We start from the raw sequence: 19,378 nt of genomic DNA, 5'->3' as shown, positions 1-19,378 counted from the left end.
TTTTTGCTATTAGACATACTATATAAATAGATTGTAAATACTTTTTTTGGTAAAAGTGCTTAAGTATACTTTATTCTAACGTGCTGTGTGTTTTCTATTTTAAATTCATGCCTAAATCGATAGCTAATTATAATTTGACAAGAGAAAGCGATTGCAATGGATATGATCTACCTGCTCTGCTGCTAAATTGGAATGTGGTTGGCTGGCTTTACAGTGTTACCACAATTTGTGTATACCATTTCCAGAGTCAACGTAAGAATCAGGAAATAAATTTATGGCAAATAATTTCAACACCACACAGAATTGCCCAAAAATCCTTTGTCTGTGGTTGATAAAACAAGGAAGATTTTGATGTCTAATTGTTGACACACATTGGTCCAGGATTTAAACAGCTTCCATCTTGGCTTTTATGACCAGATGCAAATTAGGGAAATTCTATCCCAGACCATAACCATTTAGACTATGATTATTAAAGCAATGTATCCTTGAAGAATCTGAAGTACAATTACCATCACAATTAACATCCATGTCCTTCTCTAGGCCTATCATACAAACTCACATGCTCCCCCCTGCCCCCTCCACCAAATACACACATATGAGAGAGGTTTTCTTCACCAACCTGCAAACTTGTTAGGAAATGGACAACTGGATATGTAAAAAATTCTCTTCTTTGATTTTCATGCTCACCAGTCATTAAAGGGTTACTTTTCAGAGCAGCAAAAAAAGAAGAGTTGGTTGACCAAACATTTTTTTTCCTTATAAAGAAGTGTCAACCCTGAGCTCGTAATTAAGAAGTTAAAATCTGTGATTTATATATATTTATATATATAAAAATAGATGATCATACTAAGACTAAAAAAGTGAAAGAAATCTCCATGTCAGTACTATATATTTGCTTGATCTGAAATTTTGTAGAAGAAATCCTTGCGACACTGAAATTAACTGATATGAAGGATGTAATTAGGTGTGAAACACGCTATTGATCCGGTTGCTGTTAGTCTGTTAGAGGATTGCTGTCTTGGTAGGGTAATGGACATAGTAGCAAAAAGTTCTAATCGATGTCAGAACAGGAACAAAAGGAAAAAGATTACATCACAAGAGATTATTTTCTGTCTGAACCCGTGAGGGGTCAAGAGAGTTGTTTAACATTACCATCATGGCTGGTGAGCTCACAGGGGTGAGCTAAGAGGAAAACTGTGACAATTCTATAACATGGATAAATCCTAAAAGAAACTAGGTGAAATCGTGCTACTACTCATATTTTTACTGGGCAATAAGATTCAAATCCTAAGCAACTGTAACATGACATTCTGAAGCTAGTGGAGCTACTACCATACTAAAAGATAAACTTATTTTTCAGCTTCTCTACCTTCATACCAATTTGATGTGGTTGGCATATGGAGTGCAAGACATTCACTGCTGAGACATACTTTTTTAGTGTTGGGGAAACAAAAAAATCCAGCCTTCCTCCCTATAACAGTGATCATTCTGATGACCTGAATCATCCTACAGAAGTTCCTAAAGGAAACCTGGCTGTCAGTGAAGAATGGTTGCATTTTTTTTTGTTCCTTTCTTGTCTTTTTTTTGTTTTGTTGATATTCTGTTGAAATGCAGCAGCCTTGAGTCAGGCTTGATTCAGAAAGAAAACTTTCTTGGTTTCTTCCTCCGTCTTTTTTCTCACTGGGGAAAAACACATACTGTAGATCTTTTTTCCCTTTTGCAGCATAAAAGGAAATGAAGCTCAGAAAGTCTCCTGTAGTAAAGGATTGAGAAAGAATTCTCTCAAGAGTGGATATTGTCTTCAGAGATATCTGAAAAAAGCAGGAAGCAGTTCAGTCTGGCACCTGGTACTCTTTGGGAAAACTAAAATGGGAAGCAGGTTGCAATAACTGCCATCTTGTAGAAAACTGCAAGTGTTTGTGGCATGGTCCATTGTCCAAGAGTATAAGAAAAGAAGAAAGTAGGCTGTTTTTGTAGCTAAAACACAGTTTCTCTGACTAGATCCAGGATTATCTCCACTGTCCCTGCAGTAGGAGGCTGAGGAAGATGAGGAGCAATGTCTGCAGTGAGCAGCCAGGCTGTGTGGCTGAAGCCTCCACCTCCCTCCTGTCCGAGTCAACAGGCGGCGCTTCAGTGGTGACAAAGTCAAACTCGGTGGGGCAGATGTCATCTGTGCAGCCACTCCCGCTGCCTGAGCCACTGGTTTCGTCACCTGGCACAAAGGAGGGAGGGAAACAGCGTGAGTGATACAGCTTACAGCTTTCATCCCTTTTCTCCCTTCCACTTGGCACCCCAGTGGGGATGAACACATTGGGAATGAGGAAGTGTTGGTGGTGCTAAATTTCACTCAGTAAAGCTTCCAAATGAAACCCACTGTGACTTAATTAGGTGATTAAGTGCTCTTCTGAAAAAGGATCAGACTGCTGGCATTATGGAAAGCCTTCAGTGTCTGGATGTATTAAACATGAAGATAAGCAAGAGAAGCAAAAGAAACAATTATATAACTGGAATTTCATGGAACAGAAAAAGACTTTTTATGTTGTCAGCAGCGCAGAGCACAAAGACCACAAAGTCATTGCAGCAGAGCCAATTTATAAATGGGTTCCAAAATTACAGCTATGTAATGACAGTTAATGGTTTCTTACTCGTGTCCTGGAAGTTGACATCATTCCCATTGTAGGCGTTCTTCAGTTTGTTAGTCATGACACGTAAGGCCATGATTTGCTGTCGAATGAAGGTGTCTGGCCTTGTGATGTCCACATCTACTTCTGGATTGTTGATCTGGTTGGTCAAGCCATCGTTCATAATCTCAGGCAAGTATCTAGGCAGCAGAATGAAAGATTAGTGTGAGGCACAGTAATTCCAGAAATAAAACACTGTGCAGTAAATGATGTGCTAAGAAATTCAATGTGCAGTTCTTAAACAGATCCATTAAAATGCTTTAAAAATATAGTTTTTAATTTTACTGACTCCAAAGGATCTGTTTAGTAGCACAGCTGCATGGGGAGCAGAAAGGATTTAGGTTTTTCAACCTCCTAACTCTCCATATACTCCCCAGCAAGAGCAGTGACTGTGTGAACTACGGAAAAGGTTCACAAGACAGCAGTAAGTCACCACATATTCATATAGTCTGCTGACATGAATGGCTGCACACTAAATTAAGCATCTAACAGTGCATTCTGCTGTTTTTATTTCTTTCTACTTAAAAAATATGAAGTCCTTTGTTGTATATAGCATATTTGTTGTTCTGAGACAGTTTAGAAGCCTATCTTGAGGTATTATGGCTTTCCTAGTTTAAAAGAGCACTTAATTTTCTACTTCAATTCTTCCTTGCATCTCTTTTTTAGACCACCATGAACAACATCTCCAGCCTACACGACATCCAGGCCCATAAAAAGCATTATAATTTTACCAAACTCCAGTATTCTCTTTCATTTGGTCATTATTCCTTTAAACCAGGCTATGCTTTCATGTCTCATGTACTTTGTGCATAACATTTAGGGTATGGCATTTCCTATCCATCCACAAATCTGAATCTTTTATTCAGGCTCTTACCTTAGAATTTCTTGATTACTGCAGCATTCCTTTCTCTGACCTTGAATAATGCAGTCTTAGGCTGCTTGCAGGCAGCAAGTGCAAGTGTGCTTTTGCACATCTTTCCCCTACAAAAAACAGCCCATGCCTCCAATCATCCTACAGTAAAAATCTCCATTACCCTTTGTTAAAGATGCACTCTTTGTCCCCTGCTGTTCTTTGTCCTCAGGAAGCTCTCCTTGTAGGCTTTTTCAAAGCTACATTTTTTCCTGCTTCGAATTTCTGTCAAAAATTATCAGTGCATTTTATAGCTGCCAGGTTGAAAAAAGGTTGACATTATTTCTCTATGCTGGCATGGCACCCTGAGAAAATAGTGCATCACAGCTTCCCTCTCCTCTCTTGTCTGCCTTTCCTACTATCTTTCTCTCATATTTAGGCTGCAAGGGATTTGGGGCAGATCTACCCTTTGTTTATGTTCTTTATAAGGATATGATCTATTTTGTAATTAGTTTGCATACCAGGCTGTCCTACTGATGTTTGTGGGAGTCCTTGTGTGCTTGTGTGCTCAGACAATAAGTAATGATAGCACAGTCTAGCCTACTAAAGACAAACTTTCATGATGTCTGGTACCAAATATAGTTTGAGAGAATTTCACATCACTCTCACTTGTGCATGCCCAATTCTCTACCAGCACTGAAGTCTGGCGTTGATGACAGCATTGTTCATATTGGTCTGGAAAAATAAATATCTCTGGAAAATAAATATCTCTGGAAAATAAAGGTGAAAGTAAAGGAGATGAAAGGACTTTATCTGTTGAAGTCATGGTGAAGGGAAAAGAAGCTCTGCATTGCTTATGGAGGCTCACAGGACAAGCACACTTTGCTGCACCAAGGAAGGGCTCAGTCTCAGCGTAATGGGTCCTCGCTTTGCAAGATGAGACTCAATTGCCACCAGTGGCCTTTGAAGGCATACATGAGAATAATCCTGGGGGTGTGTGAAATCAAAGAACCAAACATGATTGCCAAAATACCCAGCCTCAAGCTGCATATCCTGCTGTTTCACTGGTACCATGATGAGAAATTACATTGCTATGGGGATCCCATCCAGACTTCTGCAGTCAGATTTACTGTGGTGAGAACACAGAGCTACCTCCCCCAGTATGGAAGACTGCAGGCCATGGTGTTATGAATCACTAAAGACAGAATAGGAAATAATTCTGCAGAGCTGCCTGGAGGCAGTAGGATGGAGACCTTGGCAGGCAGGGATGCTTTGGACTGCAAAGGAACAGCATCTCCATCTGTCACACGTCTCTACCAATGAAAGGGCTGCTGTAGATAAATTACTCAGCCTAGTAGTAAATCAGCAATTTCAAGGTGCAGTTGATTAAAAAAGCAAGAATGTAAGAATTGAACTACTGCCTCAGACAGGATGATTGTCTTGCTCCGTATCCTCTCCATGACAATGACCATAGCTGTTAGCAGCTACAAGTGATCTGAAATTGCTAAATATTCATGCGGATTGATTTCCTTGTTTATGAAGGGTTAGCAGCCCTTTATTGCAAGCTGTCCATGAGAAGCTAAGGATAGCTCTGAAGGGCAGCTCACAGCCTTTCTTTGACTGATTTCTTTCTGATTTCGTTTTGTCTTACCATCAGCAATAAAGGAAGAATGCACTGACTTAAAGCAATTAGAGAGTGCTCTAGTGGGTGCATTTCATGGGGGTTTGTATTTTGCACTGTGACTAGTGTGCATCTGATGCCCTTCTCAGGATTGTTTAACTTACATAGGGCAGCCCATTCAGTGATTTTGCCACACACCCTGCCACACACCCTGCTTTATCTGCCCAGGATCTGGTGACCCCTAAAGCATTCCTGGCAAGTGTACCTCACTTAGGTGTGTAAGGGACACATACTTGGTGTAGGTCACAAGAAATCCATAGCCTTAACTCTGCCTAACAGTTAGTTGAATGCTTAAATTCCCTTGGCATTTAGGACATAATAGCAAAAGAATTAGAAAGGCTGAAAATTAATCTTTAGGTTTACACACATACCAAATCTTGTGTGTTCAAATGCAAGTGTCTGGGCATAAGCAGAGTCCCACTCTCACCAGATCTAGCCACCACCGGATCCAGTCACAGCTAGTCAGGAGTGTATTCATCAGTGGAGCAGGGACAGCTGTTAGAGTCCCATGAGCCTTTGGCCAAATGACTAGTTCATTATGTTTCATCTGCTGGGATTTCCTTGCATAAACATAGACAGCTGGTGCCATTTGAATGCTCTCAGTTATTCCTCCTCTTGTCACTAGCTCTGAAAGGTGAGCTCTGAAAGGTGAGGCTTTCTGGATCATATCTGCAGGCTTTAGGGGGAGGTCCTGTACATCTGGGGCATCTAAAGTTATAGTGTGTGTCTTTCTTAGGGCAGCTGAATTGAGTCTTGAATGCCACTTCAGCCACTAGGATGTGGGCTGCTTGGTGTCCTGCTGCCACTCCAGTAGGGTTTGAATATCCACTAGGTCCAGGGTCTAATTTCCCAGTTCCATGAAGGTGTCATGACTACTTACACCATCTTACATAGCAGTAGGTAAGTGTATTCAGGCAGTGGAAAACTGCCTCTTTGAGTACACTGACAGGATACTGGGCGTCTTTTCAGGCATATTAACATTGGTGCTTTTAAAAATGCTCAAGCAGTTTTAGCCCAGGCTCTGGTCCAGAGGGGAGGCAGTGTCCTGTGTCACACTCATCCCAGACAGCCCAAAGAATCTCCAGTGATACTACAACTGCTTGGGCAGCACGCCCCTTATTGTCTCACCCATACTGAGGTACCTGAATTTACACGTTTGAATGTGTAGCTGAATTCTGCCCTCATTACTGAACTAGTTCACCTGCTTCTTTGCAGGTGGAGAGGAAAGACAGAAAAGCCTCTATTGAATGAAATATCTTCAAATAATTTTCCTTTCTTTAAAGGACTGATGCAGATATGAGAACAGGCAGCCCAAGGTGTTTTGTGAGTGGCAGCCTCGGAGAGGCAGCCCAACACATGTTCTGACAAAAACATTTTCATGGGTGTGGGGGAGGGTTGAGTCACACCGAATAGGAAGCCATGTCTTGGGACCATGATTTGACAGAAGATTTGTTGCTGGCTGGGCAAAGTTGTTGAACACAGCTGCTTTTGTTGCAGTTCCGTAAGTTGAGACACCCTTGTGAATTTTAAGCTTTGCTGCTGCTTCTGCTCTCCTTAATGATCTCTTTGTAGGCTTGGCCATTACAAGAACTGTATGCCCATTATAAATGAAGAGAAGTGCCAACCTGAATCAGTGTCTGTTCTTTCCATCCTCCTTGCAAAGGAAAAAAAAGAAAAAAAAACAACAAAAGAGAAGCAAGCTTTCTTAGCCCTCTGAGTATAGAGAAGCTGAACAATACTGTTTGTTTTGTGGTGTTTGCTCCTTGCTCAGCTATGTCAGGATTTTAGTGTAATTTACGTTGTTTTCTAAAATATTAATGCTTTCTGTTCCTCTTAGCCTTTCCACAGTTCTTGCTTGTCTCAGCAGACACAGCAAAGATGTCTTTTGGCACATTATAGCCAAGTACCACAAAGCCTATTTAAAACCACTTCTCTTTTCCCACTCTTTTATTTTTTTTAATAACCTGTTAATGTTCCATGGTGTCTGCTTCCTTTTCAAGTCTAAAAATGATTGATGAATCAATCACATATATAAAGCATGTAGAGTTGTCACCCCATCCCCCCAAATAAAAAAAAAAAAAGAGAGAAAAAAGAAAGGAGGAATCTGATTTTTAAAAAGAATCTGTCTTTAAGGGCAACATTCTCCATACTTTGCTGCCACAGCAGCTGCTTACAGTACAACTGGGGCATGCCACCTAGGCAGTGCTGGAGTTATTCCAGGTGCACAGAATTGCAGGCAATAGAATACAAAATACAGCAAAGGCTTACTCAGGCTGGGCTGGGTTTAGTCAGTCACATCTGGTCCAGAAAGATAAGTGCAGTGGAAAATTGGCTTGTTTGGCTAACTAGTTCACCTCATCTGATGCTGTTTGCTCAGGAGGTAATCCCCATAGGATGTTTTCAGTTTGGTTTTCCCCCTCCATCTTGGAGAAAAGCTTGGGCAGACACAAGGAGAGGGAGAAAATCCTCACTGCCAGTTTTTTTGAAGATATAAAAATAAATTAGAGCATCAATTAAGAATAAGCAGTTTTCACATTTAGTGAGAAGTGGTTTATTCCGCCTTTCACTAGTGGGGCTAAACAGTCATCTATGCCTTCATCCAGCTAAAGGACACTCAACTCATTGCCACTTTGCTGGACAGCAGTGAGCAACTTTCTCAGGGCAACACTGATCTGGTGAGTCTTTCTTCCCACTGAATTTCACCAGAAATTAAAAGCTCTCTGCCACAGAAGTAGACACTCCCACATTTGTGGCAGGAGAAGAGAATGTCAGGACAGGTGAGAATCTATCCTGTGTTTGCTTTGGTGACATACCTTGTAGTTTTGAGTTCGATATTGAAAATTATAGTGTTCAATTTTCCTTTTATTCCTTACCTTTGTCTAGGTTTTTCTGTTTGTTTTATTTTTCTGTCTCATATATAATTCTATTTCTTCTTCTGTTTGGAGGAGTGATAGGTTCCTTGTGGAAAGGAATGCAGGTCTCATCTATTCCAGGGATTACAGCTTTTCAGAGCTAAGACATATTATTTAGTCTATAGCCCTGGTGAGCATGAGCACAATCTCTCAGATGCTTTGGTTGGAATGAGCTGGCTGAGTTGGTTGGAGCAATTCAAAGTTTTTCTCCTGAGCATCAGAGGGTTCCAGATTTGGTTGCTGTTTTTACTTCAGTAAAAGTCATATATTCAAGGATTAATACCTTGGACTTGGTTAAGTCCTAAAACCTGATTTTCCATCATTCTTGGGAAAATTTCTTAATTCTAATGAATACCTATTAGTGAAGTTGCCATCAGCTGTTGTTAAGAATTTAATTGCATGTAGGGAGGGAGGTAAATTTTCAAAGTTTGATCTTAATGCTGTTTTTTAGATCCTAAATAGCTTTCAGAAATCTGTCTCTGCACATCTGGTAGAAGATGTTAATTCTTTAAACATAAAATTATGTTCACGTTCTTTTGTGAATACAAATATGATGGAGAAATCCTGCTGGGCATCTCTCTAAAAGGCACTCTGTCTGAAGTAGCTATTATTATTACCTTTAATATGGATTTTTCAAAAAAGAGAGATTAATCCATCTAATAAATATTTTCCCATTTCCACAGCACTTGGTTTCTACGTGATGTGACCTGATTAAAACCATTATTTGTACAGGATCAGCACTGAGCCAAGTGCACCCTTCCAGAACACCAAATGGATGGCTCTGTTATGCCATGATTACTTGTGAATTGGCGACCTTCAGTTGGTGACCTGGTGTCACTGTAAATTAATCATGGCAGCAAAGTGATATTTAGGGAGTGTAATAACCACAAATGACCTTGGTGTAATGCCACTCTCAGGAGAAAGCCAAGCTCTTATTCTCTGTGCTCTCAGGTTTGTAACTCTTTTCCCCTGTAAAAGTAGCATCAAAAGGTGATGTGTAAAGTGAAACATAAGGTATAATGTCTCTCTGGCAATTCAAATTTTCCAATTCTTTATTCCAAAACAGGATTCGATTAAAACCCCAGCAATAATTTCCTTTCCCAATGGTAGCCAACACCGTGTTGTCTTCTTACTTACAGCACTAATGTCTAGGAAGATAGGAAGTGGCTAAGTTTCCTTTTTTTCTCATCACAGGCTTTTGTCATATTCTCTGGAATTCAACATGCAGCTCCTCATATAGCACAGGGTGCTTGTGACAGCTGACACAGTGAACACAGATAGATATATAGATACATAGATATATAGATATATATATGAATACTGGCCAGATTTTGCTATGCTCGTTCTTGTGAGGTAGTATTTGATAGTATTTGATATCAGATACTAATCAGTCTGATCAAGGAAACCTCTTTTTTTTTTTTCCTGCTGCAGTAAAAGTATTTGTCCACTGGCCAAGAGGTGATTTTGCATTTAGAGCTATTTATTTTCAATATTGTTTTTAAGACTATTTCATATCCAGCCATGGCATTCTGTGGTGTTTCTCAGATTTATTACTATTGCCTCCACCTGAAGCATTTATTGAATTCTGTTACAAAGACTATGACTATACATTTCCTTTGTGAATGGATATTAACAGAAACTGGGCAGAGGAGCAGTGGCTGGACTTGCTGAAATGGTATCTTCAGGTGATATTTTGAAGCTGCCACTCTACATCCAGTGAAACATCTGTGTTCAATTACCAAGGAGATTATTAACAGAGGACTGCTCTTCTCTCTCCAGAACATTAATCTCAGAAGGCATAATGAAGAAACCCAGGCTTCTCATAAGATAAATTCTGCAAAAGAAGGGTGAAAAACTGTATGCATAAAATGTACCTCCTTAACTCCCAACAAATGTGGAAGCTGTGCCAAACCCTTCAGTGCAGGAGCAGGAGAGAGCTGCCAAGTATTTGCCAGATGTGGTACAGACACTAGTGTTAAGCATGGAAACCAGGAGGAATAGATAGATATTAAGGGATTTGGCTGCTCTTTTGTAGAAAGAGTAGCATATATCTCTTACTGATGCATGCACCCTGATGTGGCTCATGGCATTTAGCTGGCATGCCTTGAAACTCTGCTTAACTGCTGGCAGTGCACAGGCCTGAGCTCATGTCTTTCAAAGCTTATAACAAGAAGGGATAAAATAGAGAAAGAGAAACCACATATATTTGTTTCTCTTTTTACACTATTCCTTTATGATGAGTCCTGTAATATCCAGACACTCCTCCTAGTACTTCTCTGAATCCCCAGGGGCTTTCTCTGGATCTGGGACTTAGCAACTAAGCAGTGGCTCATGTTTCTGGGTAGATTTGTTCACATGCATCCATAAGTGGATTCAAAGGGCTAGCAGTATCCCAAACAAACCCCTTCTCCTGTCTACAAAATGAATTCCTTTGAAGGCTATGCAGTAAGGCAAGGAAAAAATGGTGTGCATTCAGTGCGAAACATCCTCCTGTAAACTGTGCTCCTTATCAAAATGATCAGATGATGAGATGGTGAGGTGGGTGCAATCTATTTATGCATCTGTCCATCCATACATCTTTCTAAAATGACACTGAGCACATTTCTAAGTTTTTTTCCTATGTTGTCTTACATTCACTGTTTTTATATTTTACATGCTTGTCTCATTTTTTTCTATTGTTTGTTTAATTTGTAGGTTGTTTTATCTTTTTGTGTCATTTTTATATTCTGTCTTCATATGTATCTTCAGGCAAAAGGAAAATAAAGATTCCAGTCCCTGAGTGCCAGAATGTGTCACTTCTCTCGAGATTCAGCTGTCACCAGACACTCAAACCTCTCTGCTCCCCATGTTTACCCAAAAGCACAGGATACTGCTGCACACCTGAAACCATGCCCCTGGCATGGTCCCTGAGCCAATTCCTCCCCCTCTCAGCAGGGATAATCACATCCTCTTCTCTGTCAGCTGATGAATCCACACTGGGACTTTTGGAGACACCTGCTCATCTGCTGGCTCCTGCTCTGCTGCAGCCAGGGCCAAGTAAACTTCAAAATTAAAACTCACAGAATACTCATCACAAACATGGGCAGATGATCACAGTTATCTCTGAAGAGGTAACATAAGGTCAAATCTCCTACACAAGATAAGTAGGAATGCTACATTTATTCTCTAGTGGTGATTTTTCATTTTTTGCCTCCCCCCCAGTAAATAGCCCTAAGCTTTGCCAGCCAATAGCAAGCAGAGTTGAAATTCCAATTTCTATTTCATCCCAGTATGGTATCCCGAGAGTACAATTGCTTCACAAGCTGTCAGTCCCAACACAGGGATGCTAAATGGACCTAAAGAGCTCTTTGAAATCTCAGTATAAATTATCCTTCTGGAGCTGAACCAATGCACATTTTCTGCCTTCACATGCTGACCCTCTGTGCACATTTACCCAGACTCACACTCTGGCTTTAATGGCATTTTGACAATAAGTAATCTTGGCTACAAGGGGCGCGTGGACAATGACTTATTCTCCCCATTTCTGTTTCACCCTCGTAAACAGTTTTGTGAAAGACCCCCAGTTTCATGAATGCTTCAGGCCAGGTGGGGATTTGGGCTGGGTGGGGTGGAGAGGGGTCCACCTCACCTCGCCTTGGTGTGGCCATTCCAGCAGTCCTCCTCGACGGACGGACCCGCTGTCACCCGCTCATCCTTGCAGATTGTGTAGGGCAGTGTTGACCAGAACTTTTTAGAGAGCTTTAGCTTTTCTTTAATGTCTGTTACCTGATTAAGAGACAACGAGAGGGAAAACAGATTAAAAAAACATCAGCCACACTAATTATAATGTTAAACAATACATTGTATAAATTTGTAATGGTGATGATGGTGAAGGTTAAAAAATCTAAGGTGCTAAAACTTAATTTCCTTGTGTTTAAAAACAAGACACCCAGCATTTGAGTTCAGAACATACAAACAATCAAAGTCACCTTTTTCCACAGGCAAGACATTAACAAAAGCATGTTGCATCTTGCACTTCCTAGTTTCCATTTATCTAAGATTTTCTAAATATACACCTTTTTAAGAATTAATATGCCTCACAGTCTGCTGAATATGAATTCAGTTAAATAGTGTACATCAGATAAACCCACCAGCTTGGTCATGTCTTAGAAAAATATTATATAGACAGCTACATGTGCAGGTTCTAAAAAATGGTGCAGTGCTGAGCTGATGTTGAACTGATTTAGGATACACGGGCTGAATACATTGCAGTACATTTGGATCTCAGTTACAGTGAGAAGTCATGCAGAGGCTATATTCATCCTTGCTATTATGTGTAGCTAAATATCTGTAGCTGAATACAGAATCCACATGCAAGAAATGTTGGGACAGTATCGAAATGGTTTCTTTACCTTATGAATTCCTTGAACAATATTTTAATTTGGCACGATTCACGTGGCAAGCAGGAACAAACTGAATTTCCAGCATCAACTTAATAAATAAATGCTCTGACTAAAATTTTATCAGTTCTTGTTTTGTGTATGGTACACTAGAGTGGGGAAATCGACAAGAATAGATAAAAAAAACAACAAAGGACAGACTACAAAGGATGAATGCCACCACTGTGTGTCTTATGGAAACAGATGCATTTCACATTAAGTTGCAATAGGATTTAGGGGAGCTTGTAGAATAGCTTTTAAAGGAAATCACTAAGCTTTGTTCTTTAAAAAACCAAGAAATAAAAGCTCTCCATTCCTCCATTCACTTTTGAAATTGTCTTTTGGCTTGTTGAGGTACAATATTTTACTTGGCTATTTATCTCTTTTATCTTTTTTTCTCAGGACATGATAGCTCTCCTTACAAATGGCCTACGCTGCTGTGCCATGCTTAAACTCTGCAGAATGTCACTTTATAAGTCAGGGGATAGAAACAGCTGAGGATGTTATTTCAGAAGCATGGTTTGAATTTTCATCCACAAAAGATAAGTAGGACAGTATTTTTCTGTATGGGTTGTTGACAGTGTTTCTTGCCATGATAGACACCTTATAAATCTCCTCCACACCCCTTGCCAAGCCCTAGTTGCTTTGTTTTCACATGAGATACTAGTGGCATTTGCAAGCCTTTAAAGTCTCAATAGGGGAGCCCTGTCAAGCCAAAAATTAAATTCCTGTTTACAGGCTGTGAGCAAGGCTTTGGCAGAAGTGGAGATGGTCTCAGGGTGCCTGCCCTTTCTGATATCTTTGGTCCATAGGAAAAGGGTTTTTGGGGAGATAGCAATCCCTCTCCTTCCCTTTCTGCCCATGCTTAGGGTAAAAACCCCACGGTCTCTACTGGGACAGTTAACCAGCACAATCAACTCAGTTAAACTGCCCATTGTTCATGGTGTGTAAATTCCTGCTTGGACACAGTGAGAATAGAGGAATTTTATAGGAAGTGTAAGGAATAAAGATTATAGCGTGGAGGACCCATTAATATGAGTTTGCTAAACATGAAAGTCAAAGGGATAGATTTTCTTATTATTGCTTGTGCCTGGCTGACTATTTACAGGAGTAATCTGATTGATATTGGTTGTGAGTAATTAGCTTTCAGAGCAGTAACTTCATTGCTTGCTGGGAGTTATGTAAAGCTATTCAAAACTCATGTGTTTGGAGTTACATCCAGATTTTGCCCATATTCAAATTAGAGCTGGGGCTCTAGGACTTGCAGACTTCTGTTTTCAACAAGTGATTCAACACCTATTGGAAAGTGATTTTCCCCCTGATCCTTGTAAGGGCCGTAATTCGGAGTAGAAGCCATTCATTTTCATAGAACCCAGTAAAAGGATGTAGAGAGATTCTCACAGCTCACATGCTGCACATGCTCTCCAGATACTCCCTGAAAATCAAAATGAGGACTCCCATTCCCCAGTCTCTTCTGAAGATACTAAATGGTGTCTGCATACGCTATATTAGATAAAAACCATTAAACTTCCTAATGGATTTTCTTTTTAATTTGTGTTAAGGAGGTACACCTGATAAAGCAAGATGGTCTTACTTTACTCAGGATCATTGGTAAATGACAACTAATTAAATCTCAGAGGCATCCTTCTGAAGTGTTATTCCCATTTTAGGGCCTGGGGGGAAGCAGACATTTACATGACTCACAAAAGGCAGTAATAGTAAAAATTACTACAGCTTAGGGAAATGTTACCATTTACAGCCTCTCAAGATGCCTTCGATTCAGGTGGATTCTAAAATTTTTTTATGTCCTTCAGATGTTTCCCTTCACAGCTATCTCTCACCTCACACCTTCCTATTGCTTTATTTCACCATGGAGCTTTACACAACTGTGTGGACTCAGTCTCTGGAGTCTTGCTCTTTCCTGCTATCTGACCAGACCTCTGTTAATCGTCAGTTTTTAGCACTGGAGTTTTCACATCTGTCTAACTGGTTCCTCGAACCTCATCCTGAAACTTTCTGGAAGTGCAGTGTGGGATCTGATGGCTTTGCTAAAGGAATTCTGAACACTGATTGATTCGCCTCCTCTTTTAGGGAGTAGCCTGATGGCCTGGTATTAATCTGTGAGATGAATATTTGGGCAGGCAATGACCTTGGAGTACTTTAATGTAACTTTAAATGCAGAATAGAATTAAGACATGCAATGCCAGCCATGACATGTTAAACTTTTGCCTGTGGGTTTCAGAGTTTTCTGGGATCTTGTCAAGCATGACCACAGAAATTCTCTTATTAGTCCCCATGGTTACACATGTTCCTCTGTACATTGTTTTGATTGCCACCAGCATTTAAAAACTATGCAAAAGATGTACAGACCCTTGAAAATGAGATAGAACCCACTAAAGACTCAGTTAGCATTGCTTGCTTGTGATTTATGAAGTCAGACTACCGTATTCCCTAGTGACCTGTGGCCTTGTAAATGATTCCTCGGTATTTCCCATTCTTTGAATTAAAGATTAACTTTCAAGCTTGGTTAGACTTCTGTGGAAACATTTAAATATGAGATATATGCAGTTTTGATATTTTACATATTTTCTTTCCACTTGCTCTAGCAGAGATTTATAGGGATTAAGACAGCTGGATATCTTTGGCTGTAGCTAGCCTGATTTTCCCTAGTTATCTTCCTGACATAGCCCTGATATTATATTGAAATACCCTTTTTTCAGCTACTTTGGAGGTATGAAACTTGTTCTGAATCACAATACTTTCTCATAAGAAAAAAGATATAGCAAGAAACACACAAAAAGTTAAATTTTTAATTTATTCAGAACATAAAAACTGGATATTTAAATGCTTTGTCTTGATCTATAATTGCTAACAGAAGAAAGGCATTAATGTGTGAGAAAAGTTAAGTATTTGCATAATTTGCAAAGAGAAACTCATATCCAGAGTTACAGGAATGGTCTAGCTACACACCCTACACTGAGAAATGCAGTTTATTTCGTATTTCTGCCACTGACTTATGCAACCAAGTCCGTCACTTGTCATGGAATTCCCCAGCAGAACTTGGAAAGGCACCCATGAGCTCAGTTCCAGGCCTATCAGCATGGGCTCAGCTATAAGGTGAATAAAGCTGACCCACGTTTCTGTCTTTACTCACCTTGCATGCCAAAGTCATGAAGTGAGCTAAAAGCAAACCTGTCGCTTTAGTAGGAATCAGACCATACATTCCTTGCTTTATTTCAGGACATTTGGGTAAAATGAGAATTCAAACTAAGTTTTGAATATACCATGTAAAAGTAAAAGTGTGCTGAATATCAGTTTCATAAGGCATGAAAGATTGCACAAAGACCCTTGCTTGTGAACAAGGCAGACAATTGCCAATGGAATCACTTTGGCTTAATTTCTGATGGAAGAATGCTTCTTTGGCAGTGTGATAAAGTATGCTGAAAAGCAACTGGGGACAAAAAGCAAATTTTAAATGTGGAGTCCCTAAAATAATTTTTAAAAAGTAAATTCCTTTTTTTTTTCTTTTCATCCTGCTCTGCCAAATCTTCCCCTGTCAAGACCATCTCATATTCCTTCCAGATTTATCATCCCCACCCATATAATTCCTACTTTCAAAGATAAAGGACTATCAGAAGATGCTAAAATCATGTTCAAAGATGGTGAAATGCACACAAACCTGATGTAGGTTCAATGCAATAAATGAAATAAAATAATATGGAGTCTTTATGTTAAGAAGAAATGTTTCCTATTAACCTCTCTTTCTTCTTCCTGATGTTTTTGAATTGCATTTTTCCTTGTTTATTCTGCAATTTGGAAAGACTTTCCTTTTGAAGAGAAAGCAGAAAATTCAGCCTGCCTTTCTGTCAACACCTTCTCCCTGTGGATGCTCAGAGACGTCTTGATACAACATCCATTGTGAATTAAGCCTTTATGCCCTGGAAAAATGCACAAATGTTTCTGGTTGCTCCCTGGAAGTTGCTTCTCTGGGGTACCAGGGTGCCACGCCAGCTGTTGGCTGTGGGTTGTATGTGGCAGCAAAGACACTTGGCAGATGTTTTGAGTGGCTGCTTGGGATGAGGTGCTGTAATTTCAGGCACTTCAGGTCGTGTATGTAAAGTATATTCTAACAGTGTGTCACACTGACAGAACAGCTACAGACAGCAAGTGGAAAGAGGTCTGACATTTTGTTTCAGAGAACAGACATGAAAGCAGCCATCATGAGCCATGTTCGTGTCTGTTCAGTTTCTTTAGTCACAGACTCCTTTGCCCTTTCATTCACAAGCAGCATTTAACTAATGCCACTTTTTCATGCTACATTATTTTCCAGTGAAAAACCAGACAAGCTTTTTGTTTGCCTGCTGCTTGCTTTGCCCTAGGAGTGTCTAAGACACCCAGCCAGGCACTCAGCACCTTTGCAGTCCTTATTAAAAGTAATGTAGACCTTGTATAATGGTGGGCAGCTGGATAATGGATTTGTGGATATGGTGCTTGATTACCTGAGCTGCATGTGGAATTGTGAGAGCCATGCCCTTCATCATGGGGGCAGCAGAAAACTGTGCCAGACTTTCATACATCGATTTATGTCCATCGGGATTTAACCTGAAAGCATTGTAAGACTAACAGCCAACAATTTGTTTAAAAGGACTAATCTAGCAAGAACATATTATATACTGTTTCCAACAAAGTTGTTATGTTTGTATGTCTGCTGCACCTGTGTGTCACAGTCAGGGCAAAAATCACATGTCACAAGCAGCATAGTGTAAGACAGCTGGGTATTTTAACTGACACACAGTTTTCCTTGAAAAATGGGCTTAATGAAAAGCAGTTAACTAAGTTTTAGGGACTGTCCCCCAAGAAAGATGTGTCTCCTGTGTGTCTTTTGTTACTTCTCTCATCTTCATATAGATATCTCCGAGGCACTAGGCATTTATGTATAAGCAACTGAACTGGGCTCCCTCTATCTCATCCAGCTATTTAGCTATTTAGAGGATCTCTCTCAGACATTTTATTAAAAGCACCTTCATTTCTCCACTGATTAGATATAGGGAGATTAGGCACATAGTTTTGTTTAGAATGGCTCATTAGGTGCCCCAAATTTCAATGTACACTAGGTACCTCAGTGAGGGTGACTTGCTTCGATTATAAAACAAACGAAGTAGAACTTTATTTGCTCTACATGGAAATTTTTCTTTTCATACATTATACATTTCCATACTTTCTCACACAAAATAAATTTAAATGCCAAGCAGTTGCCAAACCACCATGCACTTGACGGTGGATCATTTCCAGTTTTTTAAAAAGTGAGGCATGTGTGCCACATGGACTCAAGCAGGATCTGAGCAACGCGTAGCCCCAGCTGCCAGGGAGCACCCTGGGTTTGGGGGGCCCTCGAGATGGCAGTGTTGCTCAGTGTTGACGCTGCTGCCAGCCCCCCTCAGCACGCCCGCTGTGTTTCCCAGAGAATAAGACGGTAGATTGTTCCGCTGAATATAAAACTGACAACCCTATTATTTTAAACTCAAAAGTGACAGGCTGTTATTTTAATGAGGTCTGCCAGTGCCAAGGTTAACCAAAGCTTTATTTTCCCTACAAAACATTAAGGCTGCGGTTCTAAAAAGGGGGCTGCAAAATTTTATGGTTATTGATACTTTCTCAGGGCAGAGAAGTTCTGAGAATTTCACCCAGGTCTTCTTGCTCAATAAATGCTTTTTGTTTTCCACCCTTTTTTTTCCCCCCTGACTTTGTGACTTGAAATGGTCCGGAGCTTTACCAATAACTGCCTGCTCATGATTCATGTTTCTGAATCTGCAGAAAAGCAGATGACAGCTCTTCTAATCAAGAACTAATGCAGAATCCCAGTTATGAAGCACAAATGAGTGCCTGGGTAATTTGTGAAATAAAACAAATGAGCCAGGTGACGTTACAAAGCAAGACTTTTCTCATCAGAGCATTTTAAAGTAAAATGAAAGGAGTTTTTGCTGTCATTTTCTCTGAGCGCTATCACCTCTCTGACAAGAAAAAAGTTCAGGCCTTTAATAACAGTAAAGAAAGGCTATTAACATTACCAAATTCTCAGAAATAACACACATATAAGTTCAGAGAGTTAGGGTGCATTCAGCTTCCACATTAATACTCCTACACTTATCTATCTACATTCATGTCACAATCCCCAGAAACCCAACACAGACTCACTCAAGTTTCTAGTGCCATTTGAGACAACTGCAGCAAACTGGGCAAGTCCCTGCAACTTGTGATTTATATGTGACCGCCCAGGGTGCTGTCTTGGACGCCCTAGCTGAATTTTATTTCATTGAGCTTTGACCTGAAACAGGCATTTTAAAACAATCCAGGTTGCCTACTGCATGTTTTTCAGGAAAATAATTTGCGGGTCTGCATGAGAGCTGACATTATCTTGCAGAAGGCTCCTTTCCATCTGTGGCCCAGAAATGCTGGTGTCACATCTCAGGTTTGCTGGCTCCAGGGGCAGGTGCCATTGCTCATGTAAGGGCTAATCACTGCTCAGAGCTGACAGCCTGGCGCTCCAAAAGAGTACAAGCAAACAGGCTTTGCCTTTGGCATTGCTGCCTTTCTGTGTCTTAACCCTCACCTGGGGATCCTACCTTCAGCAGTCTCCACAGCCTGCAGAGAGAGCAACGTTGTCTCACATCTTCAAATGGACCTTTATATTTTAATACAACATGGACATTTTTGCTTACAGCCAGGTAGAGCCTGACACAAAACTCCTGCCACATTCAACATTCATTTTGGCTGGGGAGAGATGAAGGGCAGAAGTCTGTCCAATGGTGGAGCAACCTGGCCCAAATGTCCTTTCC

The 19,378-nt window shown here is 40.3% G+C and overlaps 1 protein-coding gene across 1 annotated transcript in view; it reads right to left on the bottom strand.

The window, feature by feature from the left end:
- Window positions 1-893: 893 nt before the first annotated feature.
- GPC6 (glypican 6) overlaps window positions 894-19,378 on the bottom strand; it is a 721,607-nt gene continuing 703,122 nt past the window's right edge. The window contains exons 8-10 of the mRNA XM_066545104.1: window positions 11,753-11,889; window positions 2,646-2,821; window positions 894-2,212 (exon numbers count right to left, since the gene is read on the bottom strand). Of these exons, the coding sequence (XP_066401201.1) occupies window positions 2,010-2,212; window positions 2,646-2,821; window positions 11,753-11,889 (516 nt within the window). The 3' untranslated portion in view covers window positions 894-2,009. The remainder of the gene's footprint in view (window positions 2,213-2,645; window positions 2,822-11,752; window positions 11,890-19,378) is intronic.

The sequence above is a fragment of the Molothrus aeneus genome, chromosome 2 (assembly GCF_037042795.1).
Source record: "Molothrus aeneus isolate 106 chromosome 2, BPBGC_Maene_1.0, whole genome shotgun sequence".
Classification (NCBI taxonomy): Eukaryota; Metazoa; Chordata; class Aves; order Passeriformes; family Icteridae; genus Molothrus; species Molothrus aeneus.
The sequence above is the reverse complement of the archived record's forward strand: the minus strand, read 5'-3'. Positions and strand labels throughout refer to the sequence as shown.